The sequence below is a fragment of the Spermophilus citellus genome (genome assembly GCF_964194105.1).
Source record: "Spermophilus citellus genome assembly, chromosome: 18".
NCBI lineage: Eukaryota > Metazoa > Chordata > Mammalia > Rodentia > Sciuridae > Spermophilus > Spermophilus citellus.
Genome location: NC_138200.1, coordinates 9,505,949 through 9,530,144, shown reverse-complemented (window position 1 = coordinate 9,530,144; position 24,196 = coordinate 9,505,949). Strand labels below are relative to the sequence as shown.

Genomic DNA, 24,196 nt, shown 5'->3' with positions numbered 1-24,196 from the left:
CTTATGGGTGGGTTTGTTTATTCCCTTAGAGATCCAGCAAGCATCTGTTGAGCGCCTACTGTGTGTCAGGCCGGCCTGAACACACCTCCAGCCCCCTCAGGGGCCGTTCTGACTTGGGTTTCTCCTCCTTAGCTAATAATCATAGTAGCTACCATTCCGTTTACATACAGGAAGCTGAAGTCTCAAAGAGCAGTGACTTGTCCAAGATCACCCCCTCCAAGATAGGTCAAGGCCTAAATTTAAGCTGCAGAGGCACCCTGATAAAGTTGGGCCACCCACCTGGCCTGGATCCTCCACTAGCAGGGCTGCCAGGACGGAGACTGCAAGCAGAACCCCCTTTCCTTGTACAAGGCTGTTGGGGGCAGTTGAGGTTGGTACAGTGTTGATTCTGTCACCACATCCGGGGGCTGGGGTGGGGAAGGAAGTCTGAGGCTGGAGCGAAAACCCAAACCACCACCTGGGGAAGCTGCATGGAGCCCAGAGGGATGAGGGGGGCTGAGGCCACGTGGAGCCCACAGCCAGGCTCATGATTGTGTCGCCTCCTCATCTGTCCACTTAACCCTTTTCATCCTCCCTGAGTTCCTGGGCCCTGAAGAGGCACAGGTATCAAAGGCATATTACAGAGGGGCTGGACTCACCTGGAGACACCTGACTGGGGGGAGGTGGAGGTCCCAGAGCAAGCAGGGAGACAGGACTGCACACAAACTCCCATGACATGCTGGAGCCCTAGAGCAACCCCTCCTCCACCTCATCCTCTGACAAGGGGACAATAGGTGGCCCCTACTTGAGGTTGTGAGAACTGGTTAAATGTCAGGAAAAGGGACTGGCTCCCAGTGCAGCAGAGGGAACATCAACCAATGGGAAGGCAGGGACTCTGCGCTGTGGTGAGGGCTGGGTTCCTGCTCGTCCTCCAGGACCCTCCCAGCATGGCTGCCAGGTCCACCCCCTTCCCTCCTGCTCCCCAGGGGCCCAGGTGTGGAGTGGGACCAAGAAGGAGGCTTAGTCCTCAGCACCAGCCAGCAAACACGCTTAGGTGGCCAGGGTCTCCGGCTGACCTGTCACACTGTGACATCTCCTCAGGGTCCTGCCCTGGGAGCGTGCACTCAGGAACAGAAAGGAGGGGCACGAGGAGATTCGGTTCTGTGCCTCTACTTCCGCCCCTCCACCAGCACCCCGCCCAAGCACCGGGCCAGCACCCCTCTGCTGTACCACAAAACCTCAACCCATCCAACTCCACCTCCCCCCAAGCTCCACCCACCCAAGCAGAGGGGGTGATTCCTCCCCCAAGTCCCCAGGCTCCTCAATAGATGGCACCGGCACCCATCTTACTCCAAAGGGTTTATTGAGACAAGTTTTCACATACAAGTTCAGGGGCAGAGAGGATGGGGTTTATAAACAGGAACCAGGAGGGGGATCAAGGGTGTGGGCAGAGGATGAAACCCAAACGAAGAAAGTGAAATAAATAGAGGTGAAGTGTGTAGCCAGGAGACCGACAGACCATCACACAGTGATAACGGGGCGGGGCGCCATTAAAATCCCATTTATTTATACAGATATACAGGGAGTTATGGGGGGGCCCAGGGGCCCCTACTCCACCCTCCAACACCTTAAGGAGGGGCTCAAGAAGGCCCTTGGAGAAGGCTATCCCTCTCCAGGGGACTGTGGGGATCTGGAAGGGCTACTCTCAGAGGAGGGCCATAGGCGCTGCTTCCCCAGGCAGGACCATGGCCGGGGAGGCTTGGTTAGTGTCTGAAAAGCAGGGGGGCCCTGTGAGTGGCCCCTGGAGACCCCTCCCAGCACAGCTCCCGCCAGGCCTGGAGGGGCAGGGCTCAAGGGAGCACCTGGTACCTCCCGGCATCTTAGAAAAACGGACCCAAGAATACTTGGACCTGGCTGTGCTGCCCCCAAGGAGGCAGGAGATGCCGGGAGTGGGCATCAGGGCACGGGCAGAACCCCGAGGCCATCCTCGAGGGGCAACTCCTAAGGGGGCCCATCCCCAGACTGGGTACAGGTGTTCCTGGAGAAAGGGCTGTTAGCACCGCCAGGCTCCACGGCAGGCAGGGAGAGGCCGACCTCTGACCCCCAGAGTCAGACTGGGAGCCACCTGCAGAAGAGAAGGGAGACTGACCACACCTTTAGGACCCTCCCTGGGCCTTAGCCCCTCCCCTGTGTGCCCAAAGGCTACTCAAGTCATTCTGAGCACAACCTCAAGTGCCAGGCCAAAGGGCTGTGGGGCCCTTGGGGACGAGGATGCAGAGCCTTCTGCCCTCCCCTCCTGCACAGAGGGCCTGCCACTCACCTCAGCCCCACCTGCCAGGCCCACTCCCCAGCCAGTGTGGTGGCCAGGGCGGGGCCAGGTGGCATCATACGAAGACCTTGGCCAGGGCATCGGCACCAGCACTGGCAATGAGGGCCTTGCTGGGATGACAGGCGACAGCATGGATGGCCTCTTCGTGCTTCTTACGGTGGGCTGTGATCTCCTGCACACACGTCTTGTTGTCCAGGCTCCACAGGCGCAGGGAGCAGTCATGGCCTGTGCAGGAGTGGGAGGACTGTCACCAAGTTCCTCACCCAGACCTGGCCCTGGAGGTCCTCACCTGGCCTCATCCTAAGGCCGTAGGACTGGTGGGGGCTCTGTCCAAAGGACAGACCTGTCCCCATCCTATCAACCATCCTTCTAGTCACTGGGTGTTTACTGAGCACCTACTGCAAGACAGGAGTGGGAGGGTCACAGGACAAAACTGGCCAATCTTTCTGCCCTGTGTACACTGCAGTGTGAACAAAACAGCAGACAGGGGTGGGGACACAGCCCAGTGGTGGGACATTTGTCTAGCATGTGCCAACCCCAGTATCAAAGAGAAAAAAGAAAGAAAGAGCTCCAGGCGGTGGCACCCAGGGAGAGGGAGGGCACAGGGCCGTCCAGGCAGGGTCACAGCTGTGGAGACTCTTGGGGAGGCTGGAGAGGCAGCCTGGCCAGACCTGGGACCTTGAAGGCTTGGCCGGTGGAGCCCTTCGTGCAGGCCCCAGCCAGGGATGAGGACACTCTGCACCAGGTTTAGTCTTACTGACAGTCCCCTCACGCTGTCCACAGACTGCTGCTGTCATCATTGGGCAGGGGCAGAAAGAGGCCTGGGCCAAGATGTTCACCAGGTGCCGTGGTGACATGAGGAAGACAGCCATGGCCTGCGCCTCCTTCAGTCTCATCCCCACTCTGTGCACACGGGCACAAGCACACTACCACCAAGGCCGGCCAAGGGAGTCTGAGGCAGGGAGGCAGGCCTTGTCCGTCAGCCCCAGGGAGCTCTGTTCCCTGCCCTCCAGCCACAGTCCACTGATGCTGGGCCACAGTGCCCACCTCCAGAGACCAGGGCAGAAGCAAGTGTTCAAAAGCCCAAGGATCCAGTTCTGAAACTTCTGAGCCTCAGGGCCCACAACTGTAAAATGGGGACAAAACCACTCACTATAGAGGGTGACTCAGAAGAGTAAACAAAGTGACACAGGTGAAGTGTCTACAGTGGGCTCTACACACACAGCTGGCTGTCACCACTGTCATGACCAGCAGTTCTCCTGCCACTGGTGATTCCCAGCCCATGTGGATTCCAGCCCAGGGAGCCCCTGAGTCAGTGCCCAGCTTTTGCTCCCCTGGTGGGGAGGGGGCAGCCACAAGGTCCCAACTTACTTCCTGACATCAGGAACACGCCATTGGGGTCCACGGCTAGGCAGGTGACTGCATCCAGGTGGGCCACCATGGAGTGCACGGATTTACCTGAAGGGAGAGAGGGTGGGTGGCAGGTCCCTTTCCCTCAGACCTTGCCTGGGAGGCAATAGGGCTGGAGAAGGCATATAGGGGCTCCATGTGGACCCCAGGTTCTGGGTTGAGTCTGCTCTGCCCCACCCCTCATGAGCACGGGGGGAGGGCTGGCTGGAGGCCAGGTCTCACCTGTCCGATTGTCCAGGAAGCGGATGCCTCTGTCGTCATGGGCAGTGATGGTGAGGGGCTGGTTGGGGTGACTCACCACCTGGTTGATCTGGCTTGGGCCTGGAAAGAAAAGAGAGAAGGAAGGATGCAGAGGAGAAAACCGGGGAGCAGGACGGGCAAGGGGGCTCCAGCACTGCCCGTGGTGCCCGTGCCTGAAACTCAAGGGGCCATTCCCTTCCATCTGCCCTGGTGCGGCTTCAGCCAGATGGTCCCTGGGCCGCCTCTGCAGTGGATGTAGAAATATTCTGTCCTTTCTGCAAGGCGTCCATGACACACTGCCCCTGGCCTCCCCTGAGACCTGTATGTGCCGGAGCATGGCTCATCTCCACTCAATCTTATTTCCTTCCTGCTTAGAGCCCCTGAGGGCACAGGGGAGCGAACTGGCAACTGGGTCCCCAGAGCTACTGGAGGAACTGGGACCCTACAGGCTATTCAGTCCCTAAGCCCTCAGACCACTTACCACTGCTCCCTCGGGACTCCAGTGTGAGGAGGGCGCTGCCAGCCTCCAGGTCATACAGTACAGTGTCGCCAGAGCGGAAGGAAGCCACGACGTGGGCAGGCTCGATGCTGGTGAAGGCCACTGAGGTGGGGATCCCGTGCTCTGAGGGCAGAGGGGAGAAGGCTGCCCAAAGAGCCGGATCTTGCCCTGGCACCCAGGGCCCTCTCAGGAGCTGCCCCTTCTCTCCAGGCCTCTAGCTCTACCACACCAGTGTGGGTGCCAGAGGCCCCACTTACCGCCAGTTGTGGGGAAGGTACAGAGGCAAGCTGGGCTGCTGCTGCTGGGGTCCCAGATGCGGACGGTGCCATCGGCAGAGCAGGAAGCCAGGCGCTGGGAGATGGGACTGAAGGCCAAGCCCCACACTGCATCCCCATGGCCCTCTAGGACATGGCTGAGCACACTTGGGTCTGGGCCAGCCCAGGGAGAAAACAGGCTGCGTCAGGGCTGCCTGCCCATCTGGATGGCCCAGGGGCTCTCATTCTACTGGGACACAGCCATTGCTTTACCTGGCCTCACACCCGAACCCTGGCTCCCACAGAGAAAGCCCAGTTCCCCACCGCCTGGCCCAGCTAACGAGGCGCCTCGTCTCTTTCTGCACATCCTCCTCACAAACCCTCCGGCCAGCCATGAAAAGACCTGCTGAGCCTGAGCACAGACTGCCTGGCTGACCAGTCCTGGCATGTGCTGGACCCTGCCCCCGGCGCCCTGGCTCTGCCTTCCCACCTCATCTCCCTGCCTCGAGCCACCATCCTCAGCTGCACACCCAATCAAGCTGCTCCTGGTTCCAGCCAGAAGGGGAACCCTGTACTCCGGCTCCAGTGCCTCAGGTGGGCACGAGGTGGCCTACGTGGGAAGGAGTGGGGAGGCGTCCTCACCATAGCCATCATAGGGGTCCATGTTGAGGTCTGGAATCTTCCAGCTGTGGATGCGGGCATCCGCCCCTCCACTGTAGCAGTATTCGCTGTTGCTGCCCATGGCTACTGCCAACACAGGGCCCCTGCAGGGGACAAAGGTGGGGAAAGGGAGGTGAGACAGGCAGCTCAAAACTTTCCATGGCTGCGGGGACATGAAATTTCTAAGGATGGCCAAAAGTAACTCAGTGTCAGGCCTGGTCATGCCACCCAAGCAAGCTGCCTGTCCCCAACCCCTATTCGTTTCCAACTTGGAAGAGCCAAACTAAGGCCACCGCCAGGAGCACGTGGGGACGACAGTCCAGGAGTGAGGGAGTGTGCAGGTGTGCCACACAAGACGGAGGGCACAGGGACTGAGCCTCCGCCACCAGCTGGCCCCTAGGAGGGCCCCTCCTACCTGTGGGCCCGGAAGGCGTGGATGGGCTCCACGTCCAGCGCAGCATTCCTGGGGGAGACAGAGTCGAGCATCACTGAGACCCCCAGCCCTCAGCCTGGAGGCCCCCACCCCTGCTCTGGGACTGCTTCTCTCACTTCTTGGCCGTGACTGCCTTCTGCAGGTTCCAGAGCTTGAGCGTGCCGTCCTCGGAGGCGGTGAGCAGCGCCGACTGGCTGTGGTGGAAAGCCAGGGAGCGGATGCCATCATAGTGCGAGCGGAGGGTGAACTTGGGGTTCCATGTCTTTTTGAAGGCATCCTTACTGTCAGACAGCTGAGGGGGCAAGCTGCCTTAGTGTCCCCTTGTCCACTCTGGCCCTCGTGCAGACACTGACACCCGGGCCCAGGACACCTCCAGTTCCCACCCAGACTGGCTCCAGCTGGACACCCTCCCTTCCTCCATGTCCAGCAGAGCCCCTCACCCACTCAGAGAGCCCCTGCAATGTGCCAGGTGCTGGGGAAACCAAGGGGCTTGAACTCTTGGGGTCTTGCAGTTCAGAGGGGGCGTCTGCACACATCACACACTATTAGCGGTGCTATAAATCAAGAATACCCAGCTCCTGGGGATATAGCTCAGTTGGTAGAGTGCTTGCCTCATGCACAAGGCCCTGAGTTCACAAAAAAAAAAAAAAAAAAAAAGAGAGAGCGAGCGTGGCTGGGTACTTCACGAAATGGGTGAGGGGTGGATGAAGCCAGAGGCCAACAGGAGGCAGAATGGTGAGCCACATCCAGAAATAGGCATTTCACCATAAGAAAAAGGCTTAGGGAAAGGGGGAGTCACAGAAGGGTTCAGCACAGGGGAGTTACGTGGCTGGCTCTGGCCAATCCAGGGAAGCTCAGATTAGGGGAAGAATAGCTGCAGGGCTGGGGCTGGGGCTCAGTGGCAGAGAGGCCGCCTCGCATGGGAGGGGCACTGGGTTCGATCCTCAGCACCACATAAAAGTAAATAAAGATACTGTGTCCATCTACAACTAGAAAATATGAAAAAAAAAAAAAAAAAAGAATAGCTGCAGAGAGATGGGTTAAGAGGCCATAAAGCTGCAGGGAAATAGGAGGACACTGAGACCAGACACTTTGCCATGGAAATGGAGACAAGTATGCAGGAGGAGGAGGTTTGGGGCAAAACCCACGGACCTCTATGGATGAGTCCCTGAGGCCCACATCTGCCCTCACAAGGGTGCTGGTACACACCCAGCAGGGATGTGGAAGGGCCAGACTCAGACTGTTCGGCTGGCCAAGTGTCCTGCCCCAGCTGAGGTTCATGCCACATGACCCCCTCAACCTGGCTCAGCCCCCTGCAGGGTCCCTGCTGAGCCCTCCTTTCTGCCACAGCTCTCTGGAGCTAGAGGAGCTGTGGCAGAACTTCTCCTGCGCCCCCTGGGGAAGTGGGGGAGCCCCTTGGCCAGCTCCAGGCAGACCCTGAGCCTAGCCCCACGCCTGCACTCCACACTGACTCCTATCTTGCTGGATCAACCACTCAAGGTCCTGATCTGCCCGGAAAAAAGCTCACACGCACCCTACCCGCTGCCCCAGAGGCCCCCAGATGGCCCAAGGCCTGACTAAGGTGTCAGGTTCAGAACACAGGCCACAGGGTCTGCCCTGCACCCCTGACAAACAAGGTGAAGCACCTCCTGGGGCCTGGGATGACCTCATAGTCCTGGGATGAATCCAGGCCTAGAACATGTGGTCAGAGTTTGGCAAGGGCTGCACTGAGCGTGATTCCAGGGGGCACCTGAGAACTTACGTCACAACTGAGGTCGTTGTCGTTGGTGACGGTGAGATCTGCCAAGTCCCCCAGGCTCACCTCCCCGCCCCCGATAGTGTCCATGATGAAGACGTCTGAGGAGAAGCCAAAGGAACCTGGTAGGGGGAGGGTGGGAGGGGCAGAGAGGGCCAGGGAGAGAGAGGCAGAGAGAGGCAGAGAGAGATGAGGAGCGAGAAAGAGGGAGGGAGGAGGACGAGATCAAGAACCACAGCTGGAAAGGAAGAGACAGAGAGACAGACAGGGCAGGACAGACAAAAGGAGAGGAGACAGAGACAGACAGACGAACTTTTGGGACAGGGAGGCTGCAGACCGGAGGCTGGGCCTTGCCCCTGAGGACACAGAAGCCCTGGGCTTAGCTCTGCAGCCTCCCTCTGTCATGAGCCCCAAGGCATTGGGGCGTGGGGTTTACCTTCGTGAGGCCGAGGCTGAGGCGTGCCAGGAGGTGGGCCAGTCACTTTGGGGGGCAGCCCATCCACATCCCGAAGGTCAGCCAGAATTCCCTGGAGTTTGACACGACGGCTTTCTACAGGGAGAAGACAGGCAGGAGTCACCCGCCAGTTCCGACCCAGCCTCGAGGGTGCCGTCTTCTCCACGGCCACAGGCCTTTCTGCAGCCGTGGGAAACTGAGGGACCCTCTGGGCGGTGGGCAAGTCTCTGCCCTGTCTTGGGCCTCCGTCCCAGCCATCCACCCATGTGACCTCCCCAAGGGCACTCCTGGCAAGAAGTCACGAAATAGAGAGGAAGACGCAGCCCTGCCCCACCTGCCTCTCCCCCACCGGGTCCTTATCCTGTTCCCTCCTTAAGCTCAGCCAGTATTGGACACTGGCCACAGGGGGACAGTGGCCCAGCTCCAGGAAGAATGGCCTTGCCTGTGGCCCCCGGGACTTTCCAGGGAAGGGTGAGGGGCCTGGCCACTGGCTCCAGCCCCTGCTCCCCCCAGCCCCTCCCCTCTTGGAAGCGTATCCATCCGGTGGAGAGACCCGGCAGGAAGCAGCTGTGGAGGCTGTGGGGCCAGCGCAGGGCCAGGTCTGCCCTGGTGGCAGGCAGGCCAGTAGAGGCAGCTGAACAGCGCTCGACTCACCCAGCTCGTGGGGGCTCCCCTCTCCAGTGCAGCGCCGAGGGTCTGGAGACCCCTCCCCGTCCTCTCCTGAGCCCAGGAAGTCAAACTCATTGATGGCATCCTCTGAGTCGTCCTCCTCGTCTTCGTCTTCCAGCTCGGGAACAAGGGCCTTGGAGGGGAGCTGGGGCGTGGACAAAAGCAGGCAGGTCAGGGCTGTGTCAGAGACCAAGCCCACCTGGTCTCTGGGAACAGACAAGCCACAGTCCCTGGCCCTCTCTCTGCCTGGCACCCTCATACCCCTCCTGCCTGGGTGCCCTGCTCCAACCCCAGCTGTCCTGGAGGGTCAACTCAGATTCTGGGGCGCCCCCTGCTGGAGCCCTCGGCAGCTGCCCAGCACTAGGGACAGGGCTGAGCCAGGGGCCCCTCATCCTGGCTTCCTGGACCTCTTGGCAGTCCTCCTCCACCTGCCGCTGGAATCCGTCCCTGCCCCGTTCCTGCCCCCACCCCAGCACAGGGCTTCTTGGGAAGACATGCTAAAAAAAGCAGGTGGGGACACGTACTTGTGCACAAGTGAATGCACAAAGATGCACAGTTAAAGGACAACAGCAGCATTTTAAGCATGTAACAGTAACCACGACACTAACCACTAGTCACACGCACCAACAGAACGAAAGACACCGGATGAGCTTTGCACACCTGGCTCCAGGTAACCACCACAAGCCCGTGCAGCCACTGCGGTCACTGAGCAGAGGGAAGCCACCTGCCCCAGTAGCCACCAAGTCCACGCTAGGCCATGCCCTGGGCAGCCTCAGCCAACCGTGGCCTCCTCCAGGGTGTGGCTGACCCCGCTACAGGTGAGGCCTGAGCTGGGACTGAATCTGGAGGCAATGCCTGTTGGGCACCTGTGAAAGGCCAGACTCTGGCCTGCACTGGGGACCACAGAAGTGGACATGGTCAAGGTTTAGACAGCATGTCCAGAGAGGCCATGGCCCGGGTCAGGACTCACGGACAAGTGGAACCATCACAGCTACTCCGAAAAAGGCATGTGAGAGGGTTCTCCCATCACACCCTAGCCCTGTGGGAGCCACCCCTCTCCAAGCATGCCTAACAGTGACCAACTGTTGCCATATGGGGGGCTCTTGGTGGAGGGTAGCCTCTGCACGGCTAAGGGCTATGTATCAGCTCACTTTAAACAGCCCAACCCAGAGACCGGAGACTCGGCCCCATTTCATGTGTTCAGAAACCAGCTAAGACAAGAGAAGCACGTGCCCTACACATGCGGCCAGGCCACCAGCCCATCAGGAGTCACAGCAGGTCTGCTGGGTCGGTCTGCCGTGTGGAGACAGGTCGGGGGAGGCAGAGACCCGACACATGAGCCAGCCCACAGGGCACAAGGCACAACTGCGGTGACAGATGTGAAGGCCTAATGGGATATTAAAAATCAGTGGTTGTTTCTGCTGGGAGGACAAAAGGGGAGGGCGGTTTCCCAGAGGAAGCGACAGAAAGACTCCCTAGGCGCAGGAGGGACCGTATTCCAGACCAGGGAGGAGGTGAGAGGCCCCAGACTCCAAGCCCTGCTGCCCTCCCTCCAGGCCTCCTGTGGATGCAGTTCCGTGCCTTCCGTTCCCTCAGAGCCTTAACCAGAGGCCTCGGCCAGGCACGGCCCTGTGCGGAGACGCCGGGGGCACTGGAAAGAGAACAGAAGCCACAACGAACCCATCCCTCCCAGGGGCTGGGGAAGAGCTACGGACCCGACGCCAGAGCGGTCAGGGCTGGGAAGAGAGAGTCCAGGGACTACAGGAGCCCACGGGAGGTTCCTGACTCTGTGGGGGACACCAAGCAGAAAGCAAGCCAGAGAAAGGCCATGTCACCACAGGAGGAGGTGATGTCTGAGCTGAGTCGGGGGAAGTGGGGAACGGGGTCTCGGCAGAGGCTGCTGCTGGGAAGGCCGGGATTCAGGGGAGGCCCAAGCCGTCTCCCACAGGCCCCTCCTTCCGGCCACATCTCTGCCTCCATCATGACTCATCCTCCTGCACATGACTCCACAAGGCCACCACCAGCCACAAGCGGCTCCCTGTCAGGGACTGCACCCTTCATGTCATTTCTGCCACTGGCACAGAGCTGGCCAAGTGAAGGCCCAAGCTGATGTTGCTTGATAGACAAGACCACGCCAGGTTCAAGGACAGCATCCTTGAGATGGCGGAAGCACGGGGGCTCTGGCAGGCAGGGAGCAGGGGGACACGTAGGCGGCGCCAGATCTCGAGCCAGATCTCGAGACCACGCTGAGGCAACCTGGACACTTCGCCAAGGGCCGTGTCCCTGGGCCTGGGTCCTTACACCAAGAGCAGACTAGACACCCACGTCCTAGAGCCCCCCCAGACCCAGGCTGACCTGGACTCAGCCATACTCACACCATTTACAAATATTTACTGAGCGTCTCTGTTCCACACCCTTTTGAGGACACAGGGACAGAGCCACAGTCCCTTCCTGATGGAGCTCCCAGGCTACTGGAGGAGAGAGAGAGTGACAGCCACAGCAAGAACATTGACTCCACTGGCGAGAGCCTGAGAGGGCACCGAGGGCACGTGGCTGGTGAGGCCTCGCCCGCAGAGCTCCAGAGGAGTCTCCAGTCCACGCACTCGAGCTGAGGAAAGGAGGGGGGCAGCTGGGGGGAGCTCAGACAAAGGCCCTGGGGGCACCTCTGTGGTCAAGAGGGAGGGCCTGATGCGGGATCAGCGAGGGGGCCACCTTCACACGCTGCTTCTTGTGCTGCACGCTGTCCAGCTCGTCATCCTCGTCACTGTCCTCGTCCTCGCAGTTCTGCAGGAAGGGGATCTGCTCCAGCACCGAGCCCCCCAGGCGCTCTTGGCCGTCTTTGCCTGCCGCATTCCTGCCCACGACAAGGACAGGAGATCAGTCCTGCCAGGCGATGAATCCCAGGTGGGAAGGAGCCCGGCGTGTAACGGAGCCGGAACTCAGTGAAGTTCCTAAGCCCCGGGGAGCCTGGACCCTGATCACGCACATCCTGACCCAGGCTCTGCCCAGCAGATCCCTCATTCAGACCAAAAATAGCCCAGTGCCTCCCAAAACTCCTGCCAGGATTCTGGTGGCCCCGTACCCACCCTGACAGCACCTGCCCCCAGGGACCAAGCTGGAAGGGAAGTGCCACTGGCGCAGCAGCTCCTGTTCCCACAGCCAATCCAACCCAAAGCCCAGGTCAGTCGCAGGCAGGGAAGAGGAACTGGCCACCCGACCAATGCCTCCGGGGCCACGGCTGAGCAAGGCTGCAGGACCTGGGCCACCCCAGCGACAGATGGCACTCCTACGTCTACCTCCTTGATGACAAGTTCCAGCAGAGGAAGTGTCAGCCAAGCCCGACTCCATGGCAAGGCCGGGTCAAGCAAACCCCTTCCTTCTAGCATCTGGCTGCCACAGTTCTCAGTTGCCGGGGACCCCCGCCCCTGGGTGCAGAGATGACTCACCCAGGCTGCCCAGCCTAGTGCTCCTCCTCTTCTCCCGGGAGCACCCCCAGACCCTCCCCACACTCACCCCGTGGCTTCCTCCTGCAGTCCCCCCCCCCGCTCCCCTTTCCTGCTTCTCCCCCCCTTTGGCTCCTCTCTCACATCTCAAGGCAGGGGACTCAGATTCCCCAGGCCATCTATCTTGCTCCCTCACTGATGGCGGGCAGTCCTTGCCTTCCCAAGAACATCCAGGGGCTGGCGAACTGGGGCTGCGTTTAGGGCTACCTGGGCCAAGCTCCACACGGGCCCTCAACCTGCTCTCCACAGCCCTGCGGTTCTACCAGTCTCCCTATTTTAGGAGACGCTGCTCCATCGTTCAGACCAAACCTTACTTCCTTTGCTCCCCGTCACCTAAATCCTTTAAATAGTGCCAACCAAGGAGAAGCCACCATTTCCCACCTCTCCACCTCTGAGAGCCCTCAGTCCTCACCTCCCCCAGCTTCCCTGACTCCACAGCCTCTCATCACAGCAGACCTGCCAGAAACCAATGGCTTCCCACAAACACCAAGTGTAGAATCCAACTTTTTTTTAATACCAGGGATTGAACCCAGGGGTACTTAGCCTCTGAGTCACATTCCCAGACCTTTTCTTACATTTTCTTTTGAAACAGGGGCTCTCTAAGTTGCTTAGGGCCTTGCTAAGTTGCTGAAGCTGGCTTTCCTCCCTCAGCCTCCTGAGCCTCTGGGATTAGTGTGTACCATGGCGCCTCCTAGTACCCAGCATGATCTGCCTTCGAGACCCGGCCTCACCACAGCCCTCAGGCCTGCATCTCCACACTGGTTCCTGCTTCCTGCACACACCACGCCTGTCTCTCTCAGGACAGGGGCTTCACCGTTATCTCTGCCTAGAACATTTTTCTTCTAGGTACCATTGCCCAAATGTCACCTTCCTATCTCATCCAAAATAGCACTATTTCTACCACTTCTTGTTTTTATTTTAGGTACCAGGAATTGAACTCAGGAACACTTAACCACAAAGCTATATCCCCAGCCCTTTTTGTTTTTATTTTGAGACAGAGTCTTGCTAAGTTGTTTAGGGCCTAAGTCGCTGAGACTGGCTTTGAACTTGGGATCCTCCTGGCTCAGCCTCCCAGGCTGCTGGGATTACAGGCATGCGCCACCATGCCCAGCTTTATTTTGTTTGGAGGCAGGGTCTCACTGTGGTGTGCCCACTGGCCTTGAACTCCTGGGCTCAAGGAATTCTTCCACATCAGCCTCCCATGCAGCCAGGACTATAGGAAAGCACCTCCATGCCTAGCCATCTCCCGCCACGCTTAACATTTCACCTAATAATGACATTATTAACTTTGACAAATAAGAGCTCCAGAGGTTGGAACTACGTGTTGTTCCCCACCAAGTGCTGTCAAGCCACGAGGGTCCACCTGGTGTGTGCAAGACTGAGCCTCGGGTAGGAGGCCTGGAGAGGAGGCCAGGAGAATGTGCCTAGGGGACCAGAAGAGAATTCAGGGGATCCCAGCAATAGAGGTACAGAGGATTCCAGGACAAATGGACCCACAATACACTCCAGAAAGGGCCAGCAGGAAACCCAGGAGCACATGCTGGCTTTCAGACACGCATTCATCAGGAGGACACCCAGAGACTCACCTCTTGATCTGCTCCTCAATCTGCTTCACCAGCAGCGACTCACCGCCACTGAGCCCCCCAGGGCCTGGCGCTGCACGGGGGGCCGCGTCACTAGGCTCAGCAGCCCCATTGAGCTCCAGTGAGCGGCCCAGCAGGGAGCGTACACGCTTGGACCGCATGTCGAGGATGGTGTCTGTGTAGCCCACTTCTTCCAGGTACCTACAGGGTCAGAGCCACAACACGTCAGAACCTACTGAGCTTCTTCACAGACGGCAGGGGCCAATGCAAACTGTGACAGCCTTCCAAGGGGCCGTTTAAGAGCAGACACCACAGTTTTCCACAGGCACACCTGGCACAGCAGTTACACTTTCCAGACTGTTTCAGTGGAAGCTGTGGGCCACATGCACGCTGCACACAGTGTCCCTGGCACGTCGAGGGGAGAGCCCAACTGCAGGACCAGCCTCAGTGTCCACTGAAGGGGACTGTGCCAGCAAATTGCTGAACGGGACTCTAGGCAGAGAGCAGCCACATCAGAGGGCCGGAGAAAGATGGCTTTGGCAAACGGCAGAATGAAAACGGCAAGTTAGATGTTCCATGTGATTGTGTGTGTGTGTGTGTGTGTGTGTGGTGCTAGGTTGAACCCAGGGCTTTGTGCATGCAAGGCGAGCACTGTACTGACTGAGCTGTACTCCCAGCCCCATGGATTTGTTTTGGTAAAAGAAAAAAAAAAATGTTAGGGTGTACATAAGCTTACATCACACACAAACACACACTTGTGTTATGTCCTCCAAGAAAGACACAAACTGAATAGCAGTGACCTTTACAGGGTAGGATCAGGGACGCAAAAGGGACTCTGGCAGTTTATTCCACTTACTTCTACAACTGAGCATATACTGCTTCTGCAATTTAAAAAACTGAAGCCAGCTGAGACTGGCCTAAAGAAAAAAAAAGAAAAAGAACAAACAAGAACAAAAAATCAATTGTGGGTATCTGTGGCTTGAAAAGATAAGACGACAGTGCCTTGAGGCTCCACAAGGGACCTGTTGGCCAGGAAGTCCTTTCTGTTCATCCTGTCCCCTGGGAGCTGATGCCACCTCTGGTTAGTTAGGCTGTGCTGCCTTCTTTTGCTTTCCCCTCGAGTGTCTGAGGCAGGGAAGCATGATGACTAAGAAGGTGGCCTCCTGGATCAACGCCTGAGGTCCCCCTGCAGACCCTGTGCATATTAACAGTGGCCTCTGAGCAGCTGTCTGCACCTCAGCTTCCTCACTGTGAAAGTGAAGAGGGGAATGCTGGCGGTTACACTGCACAGGGGCAGACACTTAGGAGAGGAACCAGGCACACAGCGGGGACCTGGTAATGTGACCCATTAACATCATCATTATTATTTTTATGTCGCCTGGGGTGACTGTGCACGTTCAACTGGCAGCTACACCTGCCGATTATTGAGCTTGGGGAAGCCAAGGACAGCTTCCTGATGTATGTCACAATGTCTGTAATACCAAAGAGTTAAAAACCTCAATGAAATACAACACAAATAATTTACATGGAAAATGTTCACGACACTTAGTAAAAGCAACGTGCTACAAAACACTGGAACAGCGAAAGGGAAATCATGGCTTATGTAACACCCAGCCACAGAAGAGTTGGGGAGTCTACCTGCCCCCATTTGGGAAGTCAACAGTACAAATGACAAAACTGTTATGGGCACATAAAATCCCCAGGGTAAAATTATGAGTAATGTTTATTTACTATTAATATTAATATTTTTCAGTCCTGGGGATGGACTGGGGCCTCATACATGCTAGGTAAGCACTCTACCACAACATCCCCAGATCTTTTTTTTATATTTTTGTCAGGGTCTCACTCGCTAAGTTGTTGAGGCTGCCTTGAACTTGCAATCCTCCTGCCTCTCTAGTACTGGAATTACAGGTGGGTATATTAGGCCCAGCCCAAGTTTTCTAAAATATACAAATCCTTTCAGTAATAAAAAAATAATAATTTGGGCCAGACACAGTGACACACACCTGTAATCCCAGTGCCGAGGAGGCTGAGGCAGGAGGATCGCAAGTTCAAGCCAGCCTCAGCAACGGCAAGGCACTAAGCAACTCAGTGAGACCCTGTCTCTAAATAACATAAAATAGGGATGTGGCTCAGTGGTCAAGTGCCCCTGAGTTCAATCCTGGTGGCCCCCCCCCAAAAAAAAATAATTTGGCTGTGAGTATAGCCGAGTGGAGCAAGTGCCTAGCGTGCTCAAGGCCCTGAGTTCTGTCCCTGTACCTCAAAAATAATAAAATTTAAAAGATAAATAATAATAAGTTCACAGTACCCTTAGGAAAAAAAAAAAGCCACAGAAAGATTCAGGTTGTATTCCCACAGTAGGGTCCCCACATCTGCCTCCTGCAATGAGTACTTCCTCCTGATCCCCAGAGGCAGAGTTCCACTCATAGGTGACAGGCCATACAGCTGTGGCTAGCTGGGATCCCGATAATTCAGTGTCCCCAGTGTGGACAGGAAGGACAGTTGTGCCAAATGTGTTGTGTCCTGCCCCTCATCCTGTCCCCACCCTCATACTCACTGTCGAAGAAGCTGCCTTCCCTCCTTCCATACCAGCGGGCTGTTCTCCAGGGTGACCGACTCCACAGGGCCGTTGGAGACTGGTGGACAGAGAAAGAAGGCTGTCTTTGAGCACCGCTATTCACCCAACACTTCCCCATCCCTCACCCCAGACCCAAATCCATCTTCGCAGGTCACTTCCCAAGGGTTGGAAACCCACTCTCCTGTTCTCAGTGATTCTTGCTCCTGGAAATACTCCTCACCTTTGTCTCCTGCCTGTTCCCCAAACCACCCCACAAGTAAAAGCTGAGCTCTGCCTTTTTATTTTATTTTTTAAATATTTTTTGTAGTTGTAGATAGACACAATACCTTTATTTTTATTAATTTTTATGTGGTGCTGAGGATAGAACCCAGTGCCCCACACGTGCAAGGCACACATTCCACCACTGAGCCCCAGCCGTGGCCCCAACAGAGCTCTGCTTTCCAACTCAGGCCTAGATGTCATATACCTACCCAGAGCCTAGGAGGACAGGCAGCTAGGGTCAAGCCCAACTCTGCCACTTCCCACACTCATGGTGTGACCTAGAGCAGGCCAGCCTACTCTCCTGAGAAATGCAGGTAATGACAGCACTGACCTCTTAGGATCACTTGGGGATCCAGTTGGTTATGTGCTTAGTATTATATACAGCAAGTATGTCCTGGTGTCCCCGCTGTGCCTCTCTAGGCCTGGCTGCAGAGTCTGGCCACAGTGGAACTCACAGCCTGGCTGGAAGAGTCCCTGGACCTAGTGGGCAAGAGCCCTCGCAGCTCCCCTCGGCCAAGCCACAGCTTCACCCAGTGCAGCCCCTCGGGTCTGCCACCCTCCCCAGCTGTTCTGGCCTCGCTGATTCCCTCTTCCCTCCCCTGAAATCTGCCCTCACTGCCTCTGGAAGAACAAGCCTCTCCAGGCGCTCAGGCTCTAAGGACCCAGAGGGCAGGGGCTACTCACGCCCTGGTGTGCTCCTGTTCTGGGACAGAAAGCAGCACCCACAAATAAACTTTCTGGATGTATAGCTGGCTGCCAGCCCAGCACACACACCGCCTCTCGGCAAGGCTTCCGCAGCTTCCTACGCTGTCCACAGCACCCTATAAATAGCCTGGCTCCCGCTCTCACAGGGAGGCGCAAGCTGCTGCGATTCCATGGCTGTCTCAGAGGGAGGGCTGGCAGGCAGGTCCACCCCAGGGCCTGGCAGAGTCCAGAGCGCACACAGCAGGGCGCTGAGAACTCCATCCCACGGCCCCGCCCTGCCTCATGGCCAGGACTGCTTTCCACAGAGCACAGTAAGAGAGCACCCCGTCTCTACACTGCCCCTCACAGCCAGCTTCAGGGAGGGGTGACAAGGGCCGGGAGCCCAGGCTGGGTACCTTGTTCTGCCAGATCTGGTTTCTTCTCCCCCTGGTTCAAGTCTGTCCCAAACTTCAGCTTATGATATTTGGCCCTAAAAAAGCAAATGATTAATGAGCAAGAGACAGGTGGATGGGCCAGTAGTCACCTCCAGAATCCCAAATCCCAGGGCCTCCCTCACCCACTCACCCCACGCTGAAGCAGACGTCCCCCCAGGAGATGCCACGGTGGGTGCGGTGATGGAAAGCGACTCCTTGGAGTCAACCTGGCTGTGCTGCCATCCCAGCTCCAAGAGTCCTTGAAGCCACCCCCATCCTAAAGCCTCAGTTTCTTGTCAGAAACAGGACAATCATGCCCAGCAAGTATCAGAACGGGTAAGCAAGCCCGCGATGGTCCATAGTCCGCACACCGTGGGCCACCATCACACGCACTGCCACTGCTGTCTACCCTGGATCCCACTGTGCCCTGCTTCCTCTTCCTCCCGAGGATGACAGAAAGAGGATGCCTGGTCCTCGAGCGCCTGCAGTCGAAAGGCATATGGCCCACAGACCTCTCAGAGGTCAGGACAAGCAGGCGGCAGGACTCACCTTTCCTGCTTCAGCGCGTACTCCAACATCTTGATCCGCCGCACCAGGTCAGTCTTTAGGTTTTCTTGCCCTTTCCTTTCTCCCTGGAGGAAGGCCACTTGAGCCTGGGGACAAAAGGGAGAGGAAGAGGGTCTCAGGGCTCAGTGATGGTGTCACTCACTCACTCACGTACAGCCCCAGGGCACTGGCCAGACATGCTGGACCTGCCTCCGGAGTTCCCAGTCATGTCACCACATGAAAAATCTGAACAGGAGTGCTCAGCCCAAAAATGAAAATGGGGCCAGGGTGGGTCTGACTTGGCTGCTGGTCAAGGCCGGCAGAGGAGGGGATGAAGTGAGATGCAGGCCCTCGACCTCCCTTCCAGCATCAAGTCAGCTGTTACCCCTAAGGTGGCGGGTGGAGGTGGTGTCCCACTATTCTTTCCAGAGCATCTGTCTCTGGGAGGCGTAGGAAGTTACTTCTGGAGCTTAGGGACAAGAGTAGGTGGCTTAGCTCAGCTCCAACTGCAATGCAGAAACTTTACTACCCGACCCCCACCATGGGGACCAACCATCCCGATGTCACACCCAGGGCATGAGGGACATGTGCCAGACAGGGCTCCTGCCAAGCATTTCACACCATCTGTTGGCTCAGACTGCCCCGGTCTGCTCTTCTGTCAACAGGTCATTTGGAAACAAGGGGCCAACGGCCTTCGAGGCAGGATCTTGGCCCCTGATCGTGTTCCTGAAGACCTCTGCCAAAGCCCTGAGCACGCGGCTCATCCCTGGCTTCTCCCCAAGGGCTCCACGTTCCAGCCTGAGACAGCCTGAGCTCCAGTCCTGGCTTAGTCACTTATTTGCTGCATTAGCTTAGGCAGAGCATCGAGCCAGCCTCTGGCCCTTTAGAAAATGGGGTGCACGAGAGCACCTCCTCATGTGTTCCATTCTCCTCAGCCAAGGCCCAGCCCAGAATGAGGGCTAGCAGATGCCAGCTCCTCCTTCCGCCTCTCTTGCTATTTTTATTCTCTGTCCATCCTTTTGAAACTTTAAAATGGGCCCATTTCCTCTGGGGAGCTAGGATCCCTGAGAGAGGCAAGGCCCGTCAGGCAGGAACGCTACGGACCACAGGCCCCCTGCCCTGCTAGACAACTACGTCTTCCGGCCACAGAGCTCCCTGTATATCACATACCTGTTGAAGAAATACAAGGCTCTCCCGGAAGCCCCCCAGGCCGACCCTAGATATCTTCCTTTAAGCTTTGCTCTGCCCAGGGCAGCCTCTCAGATGCCCACCCACACCACTATTCCTTGCCATGGGCTGCCAGGACCCTGACCTCCAGCCCATGCACCCGGAGCAGGGCACGACCCCATGCCCCAGGCCTGCTATCACCCCTGTCGTGCCCCAGGGACCAGGAACTGCCCTCAGGTCGGCTGAGAATTGAGCACATACTAAGTGATACTTAGCACTGGCCCAGGCCAGGGACACAGGCACATTTGTACACTTGGTAGGGCCATGAATTAATGAACCCTTCCTGGAGGGCAACCTGGCAGTATCTAGAAAGAGATTCAGCCAGGCATAGGGGTGCATGCCTGTAATCCCAGCAATTCGGGAGGCTGAGGCAGGAGGATTATGAGTTCAAAGCCAGCCTCAGCAACTTAGTGAGGCTCTAGGAAACTTAGCAAGACGCTGTCTCTAAATAAATTATAAAAAGGGCTAGGGACGTGCGTGGCTCAGTGGTCAAGTACCCCTGGGTTAAAACGCTGGTATCAAAATAAAATAAAATGGGCTGGGAGTGTGGCTCAGTGGTAGAGCACCCTCAGGTCCGAATCCTAGTAGCTAAATAAACAGAGGTTCCACAACCTTGCTTTTGTCCTATCAGTTCCACCTCTAGGAATGTGTTCTACAGGCATACCTGCAATGGTGCGCCTCTTTATGAACAAAGAAGAAGGGATACACACACTAATGTATGACAAAAGGATAGCTGTTCATTTAATCCACAAACTATTTAAGCCCAAACTATGAATCAGGGTGCAGAACAGAACAAGACAGGGTTTATATTCTAATAGGGGCTATGGGACTAACAAGCAGCACATAAACACATCATCAGATATGCTACGGCAAGACACCTCACTTATCCACCGAGAGGACCTTTTCCCTCCTAAGACTTTAATCAACATGTATTCACTTGAATATCCTGGGCCTGTAGGCAGACTCCCCATGTGATCAACATCTCAGAAGCGCGAACTTCTGTCCTGTGTGTCTTCTCAGTACCCAAACCTCCTCTATACCTCATTTGGGAAGGTGGATGGAGGGAGAGTAGCCAGGGAGGGTCCACGCTGAGCAGCCCTGGGTCTGCCCCGGCCTGCCCTTCTCAGCTGTCCCCACGGGTACTTCTACCTCCCAGCGTCTTTCCTTCCATGCTGGATCCCCTGTTGGCTACAATGCAAGGATCTCAGCCCACTCTGCTCTGTTGTCCCCTTCTGTTTCTCTGGCAGAGAAGGGACAAAAGAGAACAAGAAATATGTGGTTCAAGTGTCTCGGACTGGTGGAATCCCACCAAAAAGGGGAAATGTAGGTGGCCAGTCAGCCTCCCAGCAACACCAGCAAGCGCCAGCAGCTCTATTTGATCTGTGAGCCAGGGTGGCAGGCGAGCCTGGGATCTAGAAGCTCTCTGCTCACCATACCCACCCACTGCCTCTCCCTCTGGCCAGACAGATAGAAGACACCCTCACCAAAATAACCATAGTTCTTGGGGCTGGGATTGTGGCTCAGTGGTAGAGCATTCGCCTCGCATGTGCGAGACCCAGGGTTTGATCCTCAGCACCACATACAAAAATAAACAAGTAAAATAAAAGTTTTGTGTCCAACTACAACATATATAGTTCTGAGACATGGTGGCCGCCTCTCCCCAGCTCTTCCCTGTCTTTAGAAAGGCAGCAGCTCCCAGGCTTCCCTCTGGGAACTGTTGCTTCTTCACGCCTGCCTTTCTGTCCCAGGGTCCCCATGCAATGCCTGAAGCCCTGTAGCACCTCAGCTCCTCCCTCACAAGTTCCCACAGCTCCTGGCAGAGAAGAGTTCCCACAAGATCCCAAACCCCCTGGGACAGGCACCACACCTGCTCCCACATGAATGTCTGGGTCGGAACCCTCCGCAAAGGGTTCCTCTGGTCCTTAGAGAGCTTCCCTTTCAGAACACAGCACACGGCACCAGGGCAGAGCCCTACAATTGCATGCAACTGCGTGAGCGTGTGCAATCTGTGCAGACTCCTGCGCAAACCACCCTCCTCTGGGGGCCTGCAAGTTTCTGAGGGGCAAAAAGCATAGCCTACTTCTTGGAATCCCCGTGAATACACTACCACTTATTATCAGACTGGATCTGCACTACCTCCCCACTCCAAAATCTTGGTGCCTCCTGGTAGAACCTCGTCCTGAGCACTGGCTACACAGCAGGTCTGTGCGAGAAGCAGCCGGCTCAGCTCTTCCCAGTTCATCAGAAGTTACCTGACACTGCTGGCGCAGCAGAGTCTGCAGTGCTATAGGAAAGGTGTGCGAGAAGAGGTGCCGCTGATGGGAATGGACAGCGCTGGGGCACTGTGGCATGGCACCAATTGAGGAGCAAACATCTGCTCCCTCCACAACGCCACCCAGACAATCCGCTTTACCCAGGGAAATAAGCATATTCACCACTCTTTTTTTTTTCAGCTTTGAGGATTGAACCCAAAGGTGCTCTACCACTGAGCTACATCCCCAGCCCTATTTATTTATTTATTAACTTTGAGACAAGGTCTCACTCAGTGGCTGAGGCTGGCCTGGCCTCAAACTTTAGATTCTCCTGCCTCAGCCTACCAAGTCACCAGGATTACAGATGTGTGCCCCCACACTGCACACCCGTAAAATGTTTTAATTTTTGCTAATGTAACAAAAGCATAAGGTAAGTGGTGCTAGAGACCAGATAAGAGAATAGAGCCTAGCCCAGTGCTCCCCGTAAGTTCCCCTCAAATTCAAGAAGGGTCACTAAGACATGGGATACACATAGCTTTTCTCTCACTAGAAAAAGATGAGAAGGTGGTTAATGGGTGGTGTAGGATGCACTGGTGTGAAGTTTCACAGACCAGGATTCAGCTCAAACTCTGCTATGACCATTGGGTGACCTGGGGAGGCCATCTAGGACAATTTCTTATCCGGATTGGGTGGAAAAAAGGAAGGGAACACAGTCCAGCCTCAAGGATCCTTCATAAATCCTTTGCTCTCCCCAAACCTGTTTCCTCTTCTGCTTTTATTTAAAAAGGGAGGGCTAACATCATTTACTCTCTAGGATGTTGCAAGAATCAAATGAGAGTGTGTACCTAAAGTGCCTAATACAGTGCATAGCACATTAATATGCACTGAATAAATAGCAGCTGTTATGATTATTGCTGAGTGAGGTAATGACGTTGGCCCTGCCTACATAATGGGGTATTGACAAGATCTAATGAGATGTATGCTGGGAAAGAACTTGGAAAGTATAGAGTGAGCCACAAAAGTGAGGCTCACTTATGTAAGGATTCCTCTCCTAACTCAACCAGAGCCTCAGCCACCACTCAGCTAGGACTGGGGGAAGGGGCAACTGTGGGATGCTTTTTATCAAGCCCATCATCAAAATTCTAATCAGTTCTTTATGTGGGCCCTAGATAGGAAGCAGCAAATCAAAGAGCAAAGATGGGCTGCTAGAATCAAGTACTGACAACTTCGGCTAATAATACACTCCCAGCTTGGGAGTCCTAGGACACCTGGCAGCCCATCCCTGATCTTTTCAAATCCTCACCTCTCTGATCCCCAAACTTTTCTTGACACTGTCCAAAAATGACCCACACTCCTCAAGGTCACAAAAGCTAGCCCAATCCCTCAGACTCTTCCCTGCAGCATCCCAGGGCACATCCCCCCCACCCTCCACAAATCACAGGGTTCATCTCAGGATCTTCCACAGACACCATCCTGCTGTACAAAATGTTCCCCTAAAGCATCACTCTGGGCACCTCCATTCCCTTTCATTGTTCCCATCCCAGGCCCCCTTCTCCCCGCAGACACCGTCCCACTCCAGTTCAGGGCTCTTTTTACCTGACATCCTACACACACCTCCCGTGTCAGGGCCATCACTCCCACTCCTCCAAACCCCCAAACTGGTGCTCCCCCCACTCTCAAGCACCCCACACTGTCCCTAGGGTACGTCCTCTACCCTGTCCACACTTCCACCCCGGGACCCCCTCCCCTGCCCTCTGCCACACATGCCGGGGCTCCCTAAAGTTTCCTCTCGAAACCCGGAGTCGTCCTCACACATCCATCTTTCAGTTCCTCGGGTCCAAACGCCCCGTAACACACCCCATTCCAGACTCCCGGACTTCCTCTCCTCACTCCTCCCGGCTCCCCCAACCCGACCCGCTCTCTCGAGCCCAGCGCGCACCAAGTCCTCCCAGGCGCGCCCGCTATCCCACCAGGAGCCCGGGACCCAGCTCAACCTCCCACCCGCAGCAGGTCGGGGACGGGCTCGCGGGTGGGAATCCCTCGGCCCTTGCGAGCTCCTGTCCACTCCGGTCCGGGACCGCTCGGATCTTGCAGAGCCCTCCACTCCTCTGAGCGCCCTTCCCGAGTTCTCGGGAGCTTCCTCCGGCCCGAGCCGCCTCTCGGAGCCCCTGCCCGGGTGCGCTCACTCCCCCTCTAGCCGGCTCGGCTTCCTCCGCCCCTTTCTCAGGGTCGGTCCATCCCGGCCGCGGGCCCCTCCGCTCCCTCTCCGAGCCGTCCCGGGCCCCTACCGCCCCGGGGCTCTCGGGACCCCACTCGGACCGGCCCCCACCTGCTCCGTGGGACAGTCGCGGCTACCTCCCGCCCCCCCGGCCGTCCCGGCGGCCATTGCTCCAAGATGGCGGCGGCGGCGGCGGCGGGTGAGGCCGGGCCGGGCCGGGCGGGGGG

The 24,196-nt window shown here is 56.8% G+C and overlaps 2 protein-coding genes across 4 annotated transcripts in view; one reads left to right on the top strand and one right to left on the bottom strand.

Annotated features, from left to right (window-relative positions):
• Positions 1-1,325: 1,325 nt before the first annotated feature.
• Positions 1,326-24,196, bottom strand: part of STRN4 (striatin 4) — a 23,322-nt gene continuing 451 nt past the window's right edge. Inside the window, exons 2-18 of one of the 2 annotated variants that reach the window (XM_081275259.1) lie at positions 18,276-18,379; positions 17,709-17,782; positions 16,327-16,405; positions 13,773-13,970; positions 11,396-11,537; positions 8,669-8,828; positions 7,997-8,110; positions 7,567-7,682; positions 5,921-6,096; positions 5,787-5,834; positions 5,354-5,475; positions 4,715-4,885; positions 4,440-4,580; positions 3,941-4,039; positions 3,680-3,766; positions 2,300-2,533; positions 1,326-2,104 (exon numbers count right to left, since the gene is read on the bottom strand). In XM_081275259.1, coding sequence (XP_081131385.1) covers positions 2,364-2,533; positions 3,680-3,766; positions 3,941-4,039; positions 4,440-4,580; positions 4,715-4,885; positions 5,354-5,475; positions 5,787-5,834; positions 5,921-6,096; positions 7,567-7,682; positions 7,997-8,110; positions 8,669-8,828; positions 11,396-11,537; positions 13,773-13,970; positions 16,327-16,405; positions 17,709-17,782; positions 18,276-18,379 — 2,001 coding nt within the window. In that variant the 3' untranslated portion in view covers positions 1,326-2,104; positions 2,300-2,363. The remainder of the gene's footprint in view (positions 2,105-2,299; positions 2,534-3,679; positions 3,767-3,940; positions 4,040-4,439; positions 4,581-4,714; positions 4,886-5,353; positions 5,476-5,786; positions 5,835-5,920; positions 6,097-7,566; positions 7,683-7,996; positions 8,111-8,668; positions 8,829-11,395; positions 11,538-13,772; positions 13,971-16,326; positions 16,406-17,708; positions 17,783-18,275; positions 18,380-24,196) is intronic. The other variant, XM_081275260.1, reaches the window with a different exon arrangement.
• The window catches only part of FKRP (fukutin related protein), a 12,923-nt gene continuing 12,852 nt past the window's right edge, over positions 24,126-24,196 (top strand). Inside the window, exon 1 of one of the 2 annotated variants that reach the window (XM_081275263.1) lies at positions 24,126-24,168. The gene's annotated coding sequence lies outside the window, so the exon portion shown is untranslated. The remainder of the gene's footprint in view (positions 24,169-24,196) is intronic. The other variant, XM_081275264.1, reaches the window with a different exon arrangement.